The 18108-nt window shown below is 49.3% G+C and overlaps 1 protein-coding gene across 2 annotated transcripts; it reads left to right on the top strand.

Annotated features, from left to right (window-relative positions):
* The first annotated feature begins 1503 nt into the window (after positions 1–1503).
* On the top strand, positions 1504–9304 carry SLITRK2 (SLIT and NTRK like family member 2). 2 transcript variants are annotated; one of them, XM_045068150.1, is made up of 3 exons: positions 1504–1688; positions 5278–5331; positions 5839–9304. In XM_045068150.1, exon 3 carries the CDS (start codon positions 5882–5884, stop codon positions 8417–8419), a length of 2538 nt encoding a protein of 845 aa, XP_044924085.1. In that variant the 5' UTR covers positions 1504–1688; positions 5278–5331; positions 5839–5881; the 3' UTR covers positions 8420–9304. The 2 variants fall into 2 exon arrangements, with proteins under 2 accessions (XP_044924085.1, XP_004774300.1); XM_004774243.3 differs by lacking the exons at positions 1504–1688; positions 5278–5331 and adding an exon at positions 5479–5597.
* Positions 9305–18108: the final 8804 nt, after the last annotated feature.

Below are 18108 nucleotides of genomic sequence, written 5' to 3'. Positions count from 1 at the left end.
GTGGCAAAGAGTGCGGTTAGTATTTTGCACGAAAAAGGACATTAATGAAACAGGGTAATGTTTCTGAGTAAGTAACTGTGAATAGTCTGCTCCTGTGCCCATGTGAGAACGCTGTTGTGCCCAAATTGTTGATCTGAATGGCAGGGAAATCCCAAAAGGAACGAAGTGAAAGGAGCAGCAATGATCCTTAAAACCTCAGAGCTAAGATTATACGAGATAATTCTCTGGACTATTCCAAAAGTAAACTTTGCATACAGTCACAAGATAAGATTACCAGTAATTTTCTCTTCAAAAGGCCCAGCACCCGCTCCTTAGAAAACCGTTATGAAAAGAGTGGGGAAAAGCACAAAAGACAGCCCCCACCCCCCAACCCCCCACCCCCGCCCCAGGGTAAGGATAAGAATGTGGTGGGAGTCAGGGCAGCGAGAACTGGCTTCATTGTATAGGAAATAACCTTGAAAACACACAAACCCTAAAGCAGATTCATTCATTAGCGGGAGAGCTAATGTTTGCTGTAACTTGGGGTCCCTCTCATCGCCCCCCCCTCCATCATCAAACTGCAGATTCGAACAACTGGGGGTTTTACAGACTCTGGAGGGGGTGTAGGAAGGACCAGAGGCGGCGAGGGCGTTCGTGAAGGCCCCCCTCCTCCCGGATCGAGGGGGAAATGTCTTCTGCCCTTCAGAGAAACTCCCTCTTCCTCGCTGACACAAACACAAGTGCAAGTTCATGCCGAACACCCTGGGGAAGGCAGGTCTTGAAGGCAGCGGCAACGTTCCTGGCGAACCCCGCACCTCCCTCTGGAACTACAGTGACTCTTCGGCTGAGCGCCTTCCTGTGGTCGCATCGCGGCCACCTGGACTGCTAACCCGAGGGCAAAGGAAGGGGGGGGGGTCCACAGTGCGCGCCGTCGGTCCGGGCCACGTCGCGCAGAATAGGAAGAATCAAACGAAAACAGGGACTGGCACGCTGCTAAGGGCTTGCTTCTGTTAACACGTTTGCCCAAGCCGCGCTTCGCTCCATATTATATGGAAATTCCTTGTTGGCCATCCTCGTAGGAGGTCCTTAAACATCGGCCCCCGAACTAGTTAGGGGAGCAGCCGTCCCGGACGGCGTCCAGCTCCGGGGCTCGCGGCCTCCCCGTGGTCTGCACCTTCCGCCCAGTGGTCTCAGTCTCCCGGGGGATGTGGTACCGACCGAGGGCCATCCTCATCTCTCCTGACCGAGTCCCGGCCGCAGCCCCCCGGCCGGCGCTGCAAGGGCGGGGCAGGGTGCCCGGCGCGAGGGGCCGAGAGGCGCGAGCCGCGCTCCGCCGCGCTCGTCCGAGAGCTGGAGCGGCGGCTCCTTTGTGGGCGGCTACAGGCCCCTCCCGGGAGCGCGGCGGGGCCATTTGAGCTGCAGGGTGATTGATAAGTGCGGGAGAGGGGCGGCCGCGCCTGCCTCCCGCCCCCCATCCCCCACCCCCGCCCCCGTGCTCCTTCCCTCCTCCCTCTCCCTGCCTGCGAGGAGCGCTGCCCGGCGGCGAGCCGCTCCAGTGGGGGATCTGCCTGCCCTTGGGGGCGCCGCTCGCCGCGCCGAGCCCCCCGCTCCCGGGCGCGCGGGTCCGAGGCTGTGCCGGCTCCCGCGCCTCCCGGCTGGCCGGTGCTGCAGGCGCCTCCTGGGGAAGCTGCGGGTGGCGCGCTCGCCGGGTAAGTTCTCAGCGCTCGGGAACGCGGCGCTCAGCCCCCTGCCTTTGCCCACCGCCTCCCCTCGCGGGTGGGTGGTCGGGTGCGGGAAGCCTGGGCGCGATGGGCCGGGGACCGCGCGCGCGCCGGCAGCCGCCCCCTCGGTGGCCGCCCCCGCCCGCCCGGGCTCGCGGGCTCCGAGACTGCCCGCGCGGGCGTGGTCGGGCTCCGGGGCGTCGCGAGGTTCCGGGGCCACCGCCGGCCGGGCGTCCCCGTGCGCCGGCTGCGAACCGCGGGCCCCGAGGAGGACGGTCGCCGGGGCGAAGGCAGCGCGCGTGGCCGTCGCGGCTGTGGGCCCCAGCGCCGGGCATGAGTCGTCCCGCGGCCCCGGGGGAGGGCGAGGAGGGCTGAGCTCGCGGTCGGTGCTCGGTGCCCGGTGCCCGGAGAGCGGGGAACCGTCCGGCGCGCTGGCCGCCGGAAGCGGCCTCCGGGAACCGAACCTGCCGCGACTGGGGAGGGGGGAGACACGGGCGGCCGGGCGGCTGACACCCCTCCGCAGCGGGCCCGCCGCACTCCCGTTAACCCCCTCGAGGCCCGGCGGGCGGCCGGGCGGCGCGGGCTCCAACCCCGCCGGCCCTCCCCGCGCGCCGTGCAAGCCCCCGCCACCCGCGCGGGGCTCCACTCAGATGCGAGGGAGCTCGAGGCCACCGAGAGGAAAAAGAAGAGGAGAGGGAGCGTGGGCCTTATTGGAGCGTCCGCCTCTGGGCTCCCGGTTCGCCCAGAAGCTTTCCGCCGCCGTCCAAGCCCGCTCTCCCTAGCGGGGTGCCGCGGCCGTTCCTCCCGAGACGCGGGGCCGGACCGAACTTCCTTGAAGTGCTTCTCTCGGGCTGAGGCCGATTCGTTCCCTGGAACCGTGTTTGCGGAAAGCGGCTGTGGAGGCTTGGGGACAGCAGGCAAGAGGCCCAGGAGGAGTGGGAGAGTCCACCGACCCGGGTCGGAAGCGAACCAGGGGAGGAAGATGTGTCACACCATCTCCGGGTTCCCAGTGTCGCCCCCCCCCCCCCCCCCCTCCAGCCAGCTTACCTCCGCCTGGCTTTCACTCTAAATAATAATGTTCACGGATTTCGAGCTGCCCCCATCTATCTGCCCGCTTTCTGTCTCTCCCTCTCCCTCTGAAATTTTTAAGAAAATCGTCGCTGTCCTCAAGGAGTCCTGACAGCGTCGTCAGGGTCTTGCAGGAAATTACTTGCGAACTAAAACTAATATTTAGTATTTCGCTTTCAAATACAATTTTTTCAAAAAGCACACCTTCAGGTAAGACACCAGCACCACTGTAAGTGTAGGCAGACCGTTCTTCTCCAGTTCACACTAAGCAGTAGTGAGCTTGGGGGAAAGTTCCTGGCCCAGGACTCGGAATCCCTGGGTTCGGTTTCTCATTTTATAGATGCTTGAACTTAAGCAAGTCAGCACTTCTGGTGGAGGAACGTCCTCATCTATAAGATGAATCTGATTGCAAAAGTCCTGTCCCGCTCTCATGTTGGCTTCTGCTTCCATGAAATATTAACCTAATTAGTTAATGTTTTGTTAAATGAATGACAACGAATAAGCCACGTCTCTCTAGGAACTCTGTGTAATATTTAGAAATACGGAGGAACAAGTGCCCCTTTGCTGTGAAAGGAAGCTTCATCGGGCACGCATCCCTGCGCACCCAGTGAGGAGACTGCCATAGCGAGTGGGAGGCCTTCGCAGCTGCCCCTCCCCCGCCGAGGACAGCTCAGCTCCCCGCCGCCCTTTGGCACAGAGAAGGGAAATTTGAGGCCCCAGAGGGAAAGGATCTTGCCCAACACCAAGCAAGCATTACAGGATGGGGAGAGGGCTCTCCACGTCAGGGGCAAGGCTCTTCCCCAAAGGAAAAGCAGAGGGCAAGGTGAAAGCCATTAGCAACATTCTGGAGGAGACTGGCGGAGCCACAGGTTGTCTTAATGCCTAAGTCTGCAGACTCTCAGAGCCCTTCTGCGGGAGGAAAGAGCCCGTGGGGGCCGAAGGATCCAGAGCCTGAGCTTGCCGGGGAGGCAGGTGGGGACAAGCAGGGGGCTGTCCGTTCTCCGGCGGCTCGTTTTGCCGGTGGGATTATCTCTATTCCAAATGTGGCCCAGCAAAGGGACCCTGTGTCGACCCTGTCCGCAGCAGGCTGGGACTGAAGAGGCGGGGAAAGCAAGTGTAAGTGTTCCGCGGGACAGGCGCGGCCTCAGTGCATCCCTTCGCCCCCTTCTCTTCCATCGCCTCCTTCTCCTGCCTCTCCAGAGGCTGCCCCCGGCCCTCCCGGGCAACAGCAGACGTTCCTGTCTTGCAGATGGACTCCACACCAGGAGCCACCTGGTTCCAGGGGACCTTAAGATAATTCAGGAGGCGCGAGATAATGAAGGCAAAAATCCAACACCTGGCACTTAAATGCCGCCTGGAGGCTTAGGCCCCCTCCGCCCCCCCCCCACTCCTGGGCTCCCACACCCCGCCAAGTGAGGCTCAGCCTGGCAGGCCCTTTCTCACACCCACTTCTCCTTCCTGCAGGCAAAAAGCACACGTTTAAACTTCATCATCTGCCTAACTCAGCCTCGAGGAGAATGGTTTTGGTGTGGTTTCTCTCTGACGCTGAGCTGGCTTTCAGAATCCCCGCAAGTATCTGTTTGGCCAGTCACCGCCCGGAAAGTAATTCTCCCAGCCCCGAAACAAAGCTCGGTCTGTAAAGCACAAAGCCCCTCTTCGCCCTCCTACACAGCCACTCCGGAGCGGGCACACCCCCACTCCGCACCAAGAGCATCGGAGCACAAGCGCCCCTGTCCTGAGGCAAAGAGGCACATCTCCTACACACACACTCACACACACACGCACACACAAACACGCTCACACACACACACCCTCTCTCACTGGGAGGGACCCCCCCCCCGGAAGGGCCAGGAGGGAGTCGCAGGTGGGAGAAACCAGTCGAAGGGACCGGAGGCCGGAGGAGTCCCCGCGGTCCCAGCCCCTCGGCCGGGCCCCTCCCGGAGAATCCCTCTCCCGGAGCTTCGCAGCGGCTCGCCGCCCGCCGGGTTGGAGGTGGAGTAGTTCAGAAGCAACTGACGCAGCCCGGATTTGAGCTTTGCAAACCGCTCGCAGGGAAGGGAAGCATCTGCCCCTCCCTCCCCCACCGCGCGCCCTCGATCCGCCGCCTGCCCCCTCCCCGCGTGACGTCACCCCAGCCCGGTCCGGGGGAGCCTGCAAAACCTCTCAAATTCAAACTGCTCCGCGCACTGCCGCCGCCGCCGCCGGATTGGAAGCGCGCGCCCAGGCTCGGCCGCCGCCGCCGCCGCCGCCGCCGCCGCCGCCGCCCGCCCGCCCGCCGGGGCCGGCCGGCTCCCCGACCTCCCTACGCAATCGCACCCCCCGGGTCCCCGTCGCCTCGGCCTCCCGCCGCTCGGGCCCTCCTCTCCTCCCCTGCGGCCTGCCGGATTTCTAATTCCTGCGCACCCCTCCCCCCCCAACCCTGCCAAATTAAATCCTCCGGCAGAAAGCAGGGCATCCCCCCGGAAGCGGCGGCGTCTCCCTTTACCTTGCTCTTCTTCTCTTTCCGAAGATGCTAAACTACTGGCGGACTGCAGAGGAGAGGGGTCCCGTCTTCTCCTGATGTGTGAGTAACCCCCACCCCGCGCTGTCTTTGCTCTTCCATCCTCTCCCCCTCCCCCACCGCCAGTCCCGATTTTCCCACCCCCTTTTTGCGCAGTTCAAAAAAAAAAAAAAAAAAAAAAGTAAAGCGATTTCTGCTGCGAGCTAAGACGGGCGAGCCGCCCGAGATCTCTTCAAGATGCCCCAGGGGAGGAGGTGATGGGCCGGATTTAGTAGGACAACTCGATTACTAATGACTCCGCGGCTGGCTGCGCCCCGCCGGGAAATCAGGTGCAAGCATGTGTGCTCCGGGACGCGTGGGTGGGTGGGCTGGCGGGGGCCGGGCGGGAGGGGGAGGGCGAGGCGAGAAGAAACCGCGTTGAGAAACGAACGCAGCGATTTCATTCTGCCGTGTTGCCCGCTCCCCGCTTTCTCCCTGCCTCCCACTCCGCCCCCTTGCTTTGCCATTTTAATCGGGCTTCCTCGTTTCTCTCTCCCCCGCGTCCTGCTCTCTCCGGCACCCTTCCCCAAGGTTTGCCTGTAGGTACCTGAACTGACACCGACGGTGCCTAAAGATGCTGAGCGGCGTTTGGTTCCTCAGTGTGTTAACCGTGGCCGGGATCTTACAGACGGAGAGCCGCAAAACTGCCAAAGACATTTGCAAGATCCGCTGCCTGTGCGAAGAGAAGGAAAACGTCCTGAATATTAACTGCGAAAACAAAGGATTTACAACCGTCAGCCTGCTCCAGCCCCCCCAGTATCGAATCTACCAGCTTTTCCTCAATGGAAACCTCCTGACGAGACTGTACCCTAACGAGTTCGTCAATTACTCCAACGCCGTGACTCTCCACCTGGGCAACAACGGGCTGCAGGAGATCCGAACCGGGGCGTTCAGCGGCCTGAAAACCCTCAAGAGACTGCACCTCAACAACAACAAGCTCGAGGTGCTGAGGGAAGATACCTTCCTGGGCCTGGAGAACCTCGAGTACCTCCAGGCCGACTACAATTACATCAGTGCCATCGAGGCAGGGGCCTTCAGCAAACTCAATAAGCTCAAGGTGCTCATCCTGAATGACAACCTTCTGCTGTCCCTGCCCAGCAATGTGTTCCGCTTCGTCCTGCTGACCCACTTAGACCTGAGAGGGAACAGGCTGAAGGTGATGCCTTTCGCCGGCGTCCTTGAGCACATCGGCGGGATCATGGAGATCCAGCTGGAGGAGAACCCGTGGAACTGCACTTGTGACTTGCTTCCTCTCAAGGCTTGGCTGGACACCATAACCGTGTTCGTCGGGGAGATCGTCTGTGAGACTCCCTTCCGGCTGCACGGGAAAGACGTGACCCAGCTGACCAGGCAAGATCTCTGTCCCAGAAAAAGCACCGGCGACTCCGGTCAGAGGGGCGGCCATGCCGACACGCACGTCCAAAGGCTGTCGCCCACCATGAATCCCGCTCTCAACCCAACCAGGGCGCCCAAAGCCAGCCGACCCCCCAAAATGCGAAATCGCCCGACTCCCCGGGTCACCGTGTCAAAGGACAGGCAGAGCTTCGGACCCATCATGGTGTACCAGACCAAGTCCCCCGTGCCTCTCACCTGCCCCAGCAGCTGCGTCTGTACCTCTCAGAGCTCGGACAACGGTCTCAACGTAAATTGCCAAGAAAGGAAGTTCACGAACATCTCCGACCTGCAGCCCAAACCTACCAGTCCAAAGAAGCTCTACCTGACAGGGAACTATCTTCAAACTGTCTACAAGAACGACCTCCTAGAATACAGTTCTTTGGACTTGTTGCATTTAGGGAACAACAGGATCGCGGTCATCCAGGAAGGTGCCTTCACAAACCTGACCAGTTTACGCAGACTTTACCTGAATGGCAACTACCTGGAAGTGCTGTACCCTTCGATGTTTGACGGACTGCACAGCTTGCAGTATCTCTATTTAGAGTACAACGTCATCAAGGAGATTAAGCCACTGACCTTTGATGCTTTGATTAACCTCCAGCTGCTGTTTCTGAATAACAACCTGCTGCGCTCCCTACCCAACAACATATTTGGGGGAACGGCCCTCACCAGGCTGAATCTGAGAAACAACCATTTTTCTCACCTGCCTGTGAAAGGGGTTCTGGATCAGCTTCCGGCCTTTATCCAGATAGATCTGCAAGAGAACCCATGGGACTGCACCTGTGACATCATGGGGCTAAAGGACTGGACGGAACATGCCAATTCCCCCGTCATCATCAACGAGGTGACCTGCGAATCTCCCGCAAAGCACGCGGGGGAGATCCTGAAGTTTCTGGGGAGGGACGCTATCTGTCCCGACAGCCCCAACTTGTCAGACGGAACCGTTTTATCCATGAATCACAACACAGACACTCCTCGGTCGCTTAGTGTGTCTCCCAGTTCCTACCCAGAGCTCCACACTGAAGTGCCACTTTCTGTCCTGATTTTAGGGTTGCTTGTTGTCTTTATCCTATCTGTCTGTTTTGGGGCCGGCTTATTCGTCTTTGTCCTGAAACGCAGAAAGGGGGTGCCGAGTGTGCCGAGGAGTTCCAACAACCTAGACGTCAGCTCCTTCCAGCTGCAGTATGGGTCTTACAATACCGAGGCTCAGGACAAAACAGACGGCCACGTCTACAACTACATCCCCCCGCCCGTGGGGCAGATGTGCCAGAACCCCATCTACATGCAGAAGGAAGGAGACCCGGTAGCCTATTACCGAAACCTGCAAGACTTCAGCTATGGCAACCTGGAGGAGAAGAAAGAAGAGCCCGCCCCGCTGGCGTACACGATAAGTGCCACCGAGTTGCTCGAGAAGCAGGCCACGCCGAGGGAGCCCGAGCTGCTGTATCAGAACATCGCTGAGCGAGTCAAGGAACTTCCCAGTGCAGGACTGGTCCACTATAACTTTTGTACCTTACCGAAAAGGCAGTTCGCCCCTTCGTATGAATCTCGACGCCAAAACCAGGACAGAATCAATAAAACCGTTTTATACGGAACTCCCAGGAAATGCTTTGTGGGGCAGTCAAAGCCCGACCACCCTTTACTGCGAGCTAAGCCGCAATCAGAGCCAGACTACCTCGAAGTTCTGGAGAAACAAACTGCAATCAGTCAGCTGTGAACGGAAACCATTTACAACCCTCCCGCTTCCAAGGACGCTGCTCCAGACTGTTGGAGACACCGCGTTTGCTTTTGTGCGTGTTTGCGTCCTCTCTCTCTCTCTCTCTCTCTCCCTCAATCTCAATCTCTCGGCATCAGCGGGGGACTTTGAAAATGTCTGGGGGATGGGGTGAAGCAATGATACCGCTTTTCCGAGTTTTCCTTTAAATTATTTCTCTCTGGCTCCCCCCACCCTCCCTTCTCTCCTTAGGAATCATCAGTGAACATGAATGTTTCTACAGTGCATTGTTTTCATATATTTTGTTTATGGTTTTGTTTTTTTTCTTCTTTTATTTTTCCAGTGTGGGAATGGGAAGAGGAAATTATAATGAATGAAGAAAGAGTAAGCAGACTTTTCACATAAAAATGGATATTCAGTGTATTTTGTAGAAGATCTCCAAAGATCTTTTGAGACTATAAATTCTTTTGTAAATAATGATATATGGTATTTCCGTCTTCAGTTACCAAGTATAGCCACTAGGCATCACTTCTTTGTGTTAAAGTGCCTTTGCACTTTAAGTACATTACTTAAATGTTGCTTTTAGCTTTGATAAATTGAACATATTTTAATGTGTTGTATTTTTGAAATTAAAAACACTGTAAAATAGATCAAAATGTCAGCTCTATTAAGTCAACGTACAGTTTGCTTGAGTTATAGAAACCAGCCTGTCATCAAATGATTCTAGTTGTAGGACTTTAGAGATTTAACTGTAAAATATTTCCTTTCCTCTGGGTTTGTTCTAAGTGATTTTATTTAAGTCAACTAAGGGGATTTAACAGTGGACTAGAGGTAAGAAACTGCCTCAGTCGGGATTAGTAATTCATTAATAAAATATATTTAACCCAATCTCAGAGTGAATTGAACAATTAATGCCCTTCCGTAAATCATTTTACACTAACGTGGTCAGTGTTTTAGATTATTTTCCTAATTAAGAGTGCATTACATAACGTGTAATATATTTTTTCTGCATTAAATTAGATATTTTTGTATATTTCAATGACAGAGTGTGTATTTCTAACTTTTTAATTGAAATTAGTATTTTTTCTGCCTACTGAAACATTTTCTATAAACACACACCAGTAGAGGCCGCCACACACCTCATTTAATAAAAACATATGAGCCATTAAATACCTTGAAGGAACCCTTCAAAGGTGAGATTCAAACATCCCAACTAACTTGTTTGCAAATTCAAGGCAGCAGAAACAAATGTGTGCATCGCTTTCTATTTCTTTTAGGCTTAAAGATTAGGCTCCGAATCCTCAATTTGCACATTTTCTGGGAAAGCGGTGTTTTCCTCTTACATTTATGGGAGCACTAATGGGGTGCTATCTGATCATGTAACATTTGCATCTTCAAATCAATTAAAAAGTACCTAAACCAAGAAAGGAAACATCTTTTCTCTTCTGCCTTCTTTAGGCATGTGGTTAATTGAATTTTTCCTGGTCAGCTCCAGCAAGCCTTTCATTTTGGTCTTAGCGTTAGAATGATTTTAACTAACCAAGTCTATGTAACGTTTATATGAAGCCTTATTAGCCTGTAAAGAATTTTTAGATGCAAACATTATTGTGCGATTGAAACAAACGGCCCTTCTTTACAACAAAAAATAGTTTTGTTTTGTCTATTGTAAATCCTTATGCAACTGGGACGGTGACCTGCATGTAAAGTAGCCCCGCTTTTCAATTCCTTATTAAAGCAATTGATGGCGTCTGAAAGAAGCACACTGTTTCCTTTTCATAAATAGGTTACTGCACATAATAATCCTTTATTATCATGTGGAGATTGAAGTGGATCCTGATAACTCACTTTTAGAGCTTTAAAATGACTAATAGTATATTGTCTGTCACCATAAACAATTCATGTGATAGGCTTTCAATTAGAAATTACTTAAGTCCAAATGATTTGGATTAAGAATTACTGGTACAATATCATTTTTTTTTTAACAATAGAAGTCAATTGTGTCAATTATGTATATTTAAACGTAAAGGGCATTCGGGGAAAAATGCCTTTAACAACCTAAAATCTCTGAAGAGCGAAAGGGACAATCTAACATGTTCCCTCTTTGATTAGAGATCATAATTCCTCTCCAAATCCATTAGATTGAGGTAAAAAATGGTGGCACGAAATGATCTACAAGAAAGTTAATGTACTGAGATTTTACATTGCATACAAGAAGAGAGAGAGTGTTCTGGTAACTGAACTTGGAGACAGCTCCCGGAAAAACCATCTCCTCCTTGAGTGAAGTATCTATATACATGTGTGTGTGTCTATATACACATATATGTACATATACACACACGTATGCACACACATACACATACATGTAGACACATGCATACACATATGTGTACATATACATATGTATATGTACATATATACACATATGTGTACGCGCGCGCGCACACACACACACATATATACCTGTAAGAGTTTCAAAAATCCTCTTGGGGCTGCTCTTATTTGGTGCAATGATAAACACAGAATACCGAGGTAGGTATTTTGGGAAGTGACTATAAAGGCAAATTAGGATACATATCCTGTGAATACAGTTTTTAGGTTCCAACTACACATCCAGCTAGAACTACTGAGGTAGTGACCCCACTTCAGCGTTTGCTCTTATTCGCCTGAAAGGAAAGTCATTCCATTATCCATAGAAAAACCCATTCATTGATCTTAAATAGAGACAGCTTAATATTTACGTAGTTACATGATCCTAAAGAGACATTCCAGAAGAAGGCAGATTCATAAACTCTCTCACTTCGTTAATTCTGGTATAAATCCAGATTCTCATGCTCCTTAGATTTTTACTTTATTTGTATTAGGTTTTAAGTTGAACTGTTTGAATGCGGTTCAGACTATTTCTTTTAAAGGCATCATACACCGTAGACTCTGAAGCTTTATTTCCTAACACAATCACGAACGCTTTTACGTTTATTAACTTATGAGCATGCCCACTGACTATATTGGTTTGCTTTATCCACTCAAGTGCTATTTTATTTTCGGATTTTGTTTTTGTCTCCTACAGCTGGATTTTGCTATTTCACTTATAGTTCCTATGCAACCTGTAATGGGTATGAGCATCGGCACAGCGAAATGGTTGCAGCCAACGGAGTGTGATCTCCCCCGGCCCTGCCTGGAACAGATCTATGTGTCTGGCCCTACAAAATGGCAAATGGTAATTTCCTTCGATTCTAGCTCTTAATGAATTGCCTTCACTGTTTCTGAATATACCTGTGGCTAAGTTTGTATTGCAACACTCAAAAGTACTATTTCTGGGTCTGGACACCATGGCCAACAGCTTGATTTGGTTTTGGACTTTGGTCAATCTGTGTGCTTTTTTAGTTCCCTCTAGCAGTTGGTGAGTAAGGAAACGCTCTTCAATTTTCTCTGCTTTGCCCTCTGACCTCTAAGGTGATTTAATTTTTCTAAATCTGTCTATGTCATCAAGGGCTCCATATTTTAGTGGATTCTACCAAAAACAAAACAAAAAATGTATAGGGAACAACAGAGGTTCTGTGATTTTTTTTCAGATTCTGGAAATTCATTTTGATTGTACATATTCCAGAAACATATTGGATTGGATGCTAGAGTGAAGAAAGCTTTCCAGACGTTTCTCCCAATCCAATGATTTCTTCATTCCTTCATTCATTCAATAAATATTTATTGAGAGCTTGCTTCCTAGGTGCCAGGCTCTATGATGTGTGCCGAGGGGGGACAGAAATAGAGTAGACAGGATCTCTGCCCCCCCCCAACACCCTCCCTCCAGGGAGCTTACAGCTAATAAAAGAGAATCTTATTTGAATGAAAATCACCCCGGGTCAACAATGGGAAAAGTAATGAAATGCAGGAAGTTGCATTTTTAAAGGTGATTCTGTGCAATGAAGTATAAGAATGAGACATCATAAATAGACTAGCTACAGTGTAACCACCATTAACATCTCTTTAAAATTACACAGCTAAAAAGGGGGGAAATCCACAAAAATAAGACAAACTTCTGCAGGATAGGGCCCAACATTGTGGCCTCTGGATAGCTATGTACTTGGGCTATCTAAAGATCTATGCTATAAAGTTGAGTCCCAAAACTGTTTTAGAGGCAGTATTTGCTCCATATTTCAGTAGCTCAAAAGGTAACACTTCGGCTTAAGTGTCCTTTTCCAGTACAGTGATATGACACTTACCTAGATCCTGAGAGAGAAAATTCAGTACTGTATATAGGCGTTACTTTGCTTCTCACGATGGTTGTGCAAAAAGTCACATGTAAACTGAAGTTCTGTGAATCAAATTGTATTTTCAGTGCATCAGGGGAACTGCCACTTAGACAAAACTTGTGAATACTTTCATAAAGCAGAAGACCATCTTAGAATACAAGTCATCCCTCTACTTTATTGGTTTTGTATGTTTGGATTTTCAATCTTGACTTTGCTTAAAGCAGAGCCCACCTGCAGAATGAGTGTGTTCCGCCAGTGCTGCTTGTGCTGCGGGTCTCTTGGTTGCTAAGGGCTTGTACCTGAAACTCTGGGGCTGTTTTGTGTGAATTGAGCTATCGGGCGATTCCATGATGGCACAGTAGCATTCCTGTACAGTTAGAGCAGCCAACCTGTTTCAACCCGTTTCAACCCAATTGAACACAGGACTCTCGCCAGCAGAATCGCCTCTCTCAGATGTGGCCGTGTTTTCGTAGAGGGTAGAGTGACTCCTGTATTCACATCCTATAAAGAGCTTAGAGTCACACGCTTTACAATAAATATGTTACTTTGTAAATATCTTGAACTGCATGCCTATTGGAAATTTTTAGCAGTTTTAGCTTGAAAGTACTTGTACAAATACTGTTAGAGTTAGATGCAAATAACTGTTGTCAAGTTATTGGAATAAATGGCAAATGAAACGAGCTCTCGTGTAGACTTCTGTGCCAAGTAGGGACACCGTCTCAAAAACTGAATGTCATGGTTTGGGCTGTTAATAGGCAAAATGAAAAGTACTGAAAATGTCATCAACAGCATTGTTCTATTGGATAAACTGTTCACACAGGTATTTATGCTAGAGTTACCTTTTAGTAAATAAATACAGTCAACAAATAAATACCCACCAAAAAAGAACATTTGAATTCGTTAGAAAAGTTTCTTTATGATTTTAAGAGGAATTAATGACAATGTATTTTAAATTAGAAAAATTCTTTAGGATTAGAAAAATTTAAGTGGAATTAATGAAAAAGTATTACTGGAACTTTGTTGTAAGGTGTTCAAAAGCTTACAAATTAAGGTCTTCTGCTCCTTATATGATTATAATTTACATGTTAAGGGTAAACTGAGTCTTTTGAAAATATATTACTACTTTTCCATGAATGTTCATTAGTATCAAACTTAAAAAATTGGAAGTAAAAAAAAAAAACCCAATTTAAACACAGATGTCTCTCTAGGACCTGAAGGAAAGTCTACTGATTTTTCACACACCCCTACCACACACACATACACACACACACACACTCCACAGCCAACTGGTTTTCACGATAAAATTCTAATACTGTAAGTAATCTGATAACTTCATAGTTTATAAAATAAGACAGATTGACATGCAAATCCAAGGAATGGAAATTACAAATTCATCTCTAATGTAGATAGTATCACTACATTTGAATAGAGTAGTGTTAAAATGAGAGAGAGAGAGAGAGAGAGAGAGAGGTACATTTGTGGCTGTAATTGTGGCATTTGGTTGAACATCCAAATACATCGCCATGTCAAAGGGTCTGGGATTCCTGTGGTGGACGCGAAGACTTCGGACAAGTTAGTCCCTCTTGAGATTATTAACTCGCTACATGCAGAATTCATTCAGCTTTTTCATGTAGCCTTCACAAGGTGGCTAAAACAATGGGACTAGCCTCATTTTGAACTGTTTTGTGGAAGAATGAGAGCTGGACTTGATAGGCTAGATCATCGGCTCCTTTAAAAAGGTGCCTGCCTAGGTGGCGTGGCCAACTGAGCACCTGACTCTTGGTTTCAGCTCAGGTCACGATCTCAGGGTGATGCTGGGTGCCGAGTCTGCTTGGGAGTCTCTCCTCTCCCTCTGCCCCCCCACCCCTCTCTCTCTGAAATTAATCAATTTTTTTTAAAAGATGAGTTGAAAAGGAATGGGAATGAAAATAATGCACAGCTCCCCATTGTGAATGCAGGTAATAGAACATCAGCAAGACAGATGTGTCTGTTGAGACTGGAAAAAGACCATCAAAATAGATGCTTCCTTCAGAAGGGGGGCTGGAAATGCACCTGATCCCTGTTTCCCTGAGCAACGACTGGGTAATTAGTACACATCATTTTTATTAATTTAATTTTCAAACATTATTTTATATTTGCTATCAACATTATCCTAAAAAGGAACATTTGAGCTAATTATCTGTCAGATCCAGTTACCTGGCATTTTTCGACAGATCTGATCTTGGCAGAATGTTGGCTCCAACAGGAAATACAAGTTACTTTCCAGCTCACGAGTGACTCTTGGACAGACAAGATAGGTGAGTGGATAATCCTTGGCCAAGTCCCTCGCTTGTCAAACCCCTTTCATCTTCAAATTATTAACACCTGATGCAGTGTTTGGGAACATAATAACTCTCCAGTAAATATTTCCTTAATGAATAAATGAGAAAGACTCTGGCTTTCATGTGAACAATGAAGACAAGGTTGAAAACTGGAGGATATAAGTTCAAAGCATAATTGTAACTGATTCTTAGCTATGCCAGGAAATCTGAAACAAATGTTCACTTGGAACATTTTCAGAACTCATTTTCAGACAGACAGACAGACACACACACACACACACACACACACACCATGAGGATGGCAGAGAAGTTATGGTAACACACAGCCAAGATCCAAAGTCTATTACACGCAGGCAGGCCCAATTTTAAGTGATACTTGAGTCTGTCTATTGAACCCAATGATCTCATTCTAGATTTAAAAGTAGCTTTACTGCTGAGCTGTGAGATTGCCTTGTTATTGGCTTTTAGAATTGGGAGATTCTGACTTGAGAGAAAATGCACTCCCTGACAAGCTTGAATGATGAATTCTTCTAGCGCTTATCACATAGTTCTTCCTATGGCTCTGTATATGTAATTAGGTTGTTTCTTAAGTCTTCCAGATAAGAGAGAAAGTCTTTGGGTTCAAGACCATATTAAGCCACATTTCTGTCACAACACAGTTGTCTCGTAAAGTCCCATTTAAACAAAATAAGAACCTACTGGTAGTGTTTCATAACGAGGTGTCCTAGGATCTGAGCGTCTGATCTTCGTGAAGCTAAAAAACTGTGAGGAAGACAAGCCATAGCCCTCACTGGGTTCCATTTTCTCCAACTGGAAGCAGCATTGGAGAGGATGAACTCAATGGACATATCTAAACTTATACTCTAGGATTCTTGGCTACGACTCGGACATAGCTTTCCTCTGATTTTATTTTTATAGGATTCAAATGCACCATTTGTCTTGGATCAGTTTCACTTCTTGAATGACTTCAAAAATGTTCAATCCACTTTTCTTATTTCTTTGTAAATCACAACATCATACTGCTTTTTTTGGTGGTTTGGTGGAGCATGGGAGGTGATGGAATTTTCATGTAGCTGTTTTGCAGGGGAGTGCACTATGGGGCTGCCATATTTAATTATTCTGTGTTATTATTAAGAGAGTTAGGGGCACCTGGGTGGCTCAATGGTTTAAAGCCTCTACCTTCAGCTCAGGCCATGTTCCCAGGGTCCTGGGATCGAGCCCCGCATTGGGCTTCCAGCTCAGCAGGGAGCCTGCTTCCTCCTCTCTCTCTCTCTCTGCCTGCCTCTCTGCCTACTTGTAATCTGTCTGTCAAACAAGTAAATAAAATTTTTAAAAAAAGAGTTAAACTACGTGTCTATCTAGGGAGATCCTATTACCACATTTCAGGGCATAGCGTAGTTTTCTCATTTGGTTGTTCCTCACCCCACCCTTTTAGCCAACACTGCCAAGGTTCTTATCATCAGAGATACCGACAAACCCTTGTACAACTCAGTTGCACTTCAGAAATGCAATGTTTCATTCCAGCGAGCACAGCTCTTAGCTGACAAGTGGCATTTGGCCTCTTCCTGATCATAAACTTCAGCCATAGTTTTATTGCTGGGCCCATGTGTCTCTAACTGGACAAATAGATTTTAACTGGAAACAAAGAACTAAAGCTCCCTCAATCTTGCAATATTCAGCTGACAGGATCTTTGGAAGAGTGGAAAAGAAAAATACCCATTCAGAAACTTCCTCTGCTTTCCAGAGGTTTCTGAGGGGTTTATTAAAAACATTAGTGAATGAAGGGAAAACCCAGCTACACTTTGCAGTGTGTTTCCTGTCATGTTACAGAAGCTTATGAAAAAGGAAGTGTAGGTTATGCCAGTCCAGGCTGTCATTTTTTTTAAGATTTTTTTTTTTAAGTAATTCTACCCCCAGCGTGGGACTGGAACTCACAATACTGAAATCAAGAGTCACATACTCTACCCACTGAGCCAGCCAGGCGGCCCCCCAAGCTGTCATCTTAAAAAAAAAATAAAATAGGATTCCACCCAGATACTAAAGACTCAGAGTATGATTACATCTCAAGTGTTCAACATGAAGTTTTGGAACAAAATATATTTTTTCAATTTTTGGGTGGGGGAGTAGCAAGATGGTGGAGTAGCAGGCTGAGATGACATCAGGTCGCAGGAGATCCGCTAGATAGTTATCAAACCATTCCGAACACCTACAAACCCAAGAGGGGATTGAAGAGAAAAGCAGCAATTCTAGAAACAGAAAATCAACCACTTTCTGAAAGGGAAGTCGTGGGGAGAAGTGAATCCGAAGTGACGGGAAGATAGACCACGGGGGGGGGAGGGGCAGCTCCTGGCAAGTGGTGAAGCAAGAGAGCACATAATCCGAACTTTTAGAAGTCTGCTCCACCGAGGGACATCACTCCAGAGGCTAAGTTGGGGTGAAGCCCTCACAGGGACAGCGTGGTCTCAGGTCCTGCGGGGTCACAGAAGGATTGGGGGTGTCTGAGTGTCGCAGAGCTCACAGGTATTAGAGTGCGGAAGCCAGCTACAGAGATGGAGCCAAGGAGTGAGCTCTCAGCTCCGGGTTACCTTAAACTGTGACCCGTGGCACAATCGGACCACCGCTTTGTGAGCAGGGACCCCACAAGTGGCAGATCCAGGGAGACTCACCTTCCTCCACCGGAAGAGCAGAGCGGCAGGATCTGCTGGGGTTGGAGACTCCAGGCGGGGCTGTGCACCAGAGACAGAGACGCTCAGTCACAGGCCGGGTGAGCTCGGAACATGGCCAGAGGCCAGGGAGACGGTAGGGATGAATCGCTTTTCTCTGGGGGCACACTGAGGAGTGGGGCCCCGAGCTCTCGGCTCCTCTGGGCTGGAGACTGGGCGGCCGCCATCTTCATTCCCGTCTGCCGGAACTCTATGGAAAGCGTTCAGGGAACAAAAGCTCCGAGAGCGAACTTGAGCAGATTACTTAGCCTGGCCCCTGGTAAGGGCGGTGCAATTCCGCCTCCAGCAAAGACACTTGCAAATCATTACAACAGGCCGGTCCCCCAGAAGATCAGCAAGAAATCCAGCCAAGACCAAGCTCACTTACCAAGGAGAACAGCGGAATTCCAGAGGAGGGGAAA

This window comes from Mustela putorius, unplaced genomic scaffold, assembly GCF_011764305.1.
Source record: "Mustela putorius furo isolate JIRA1106 unplaced genomic scaffold, ASM1176430v1.1 tig00003899_pilon_pilon_pilon, whole genome shotgun sequence".
Classification (NCBI taxonomy): domain Eukaryota; kingdom Metazoa; phylum Chordata; class Mammalia; order Carnivora; family Mustelidae; genus Mustela; species Mustela putorius.
This window is presented reverse-complemented; position numbering and strand designations above follow the sequence as displayed.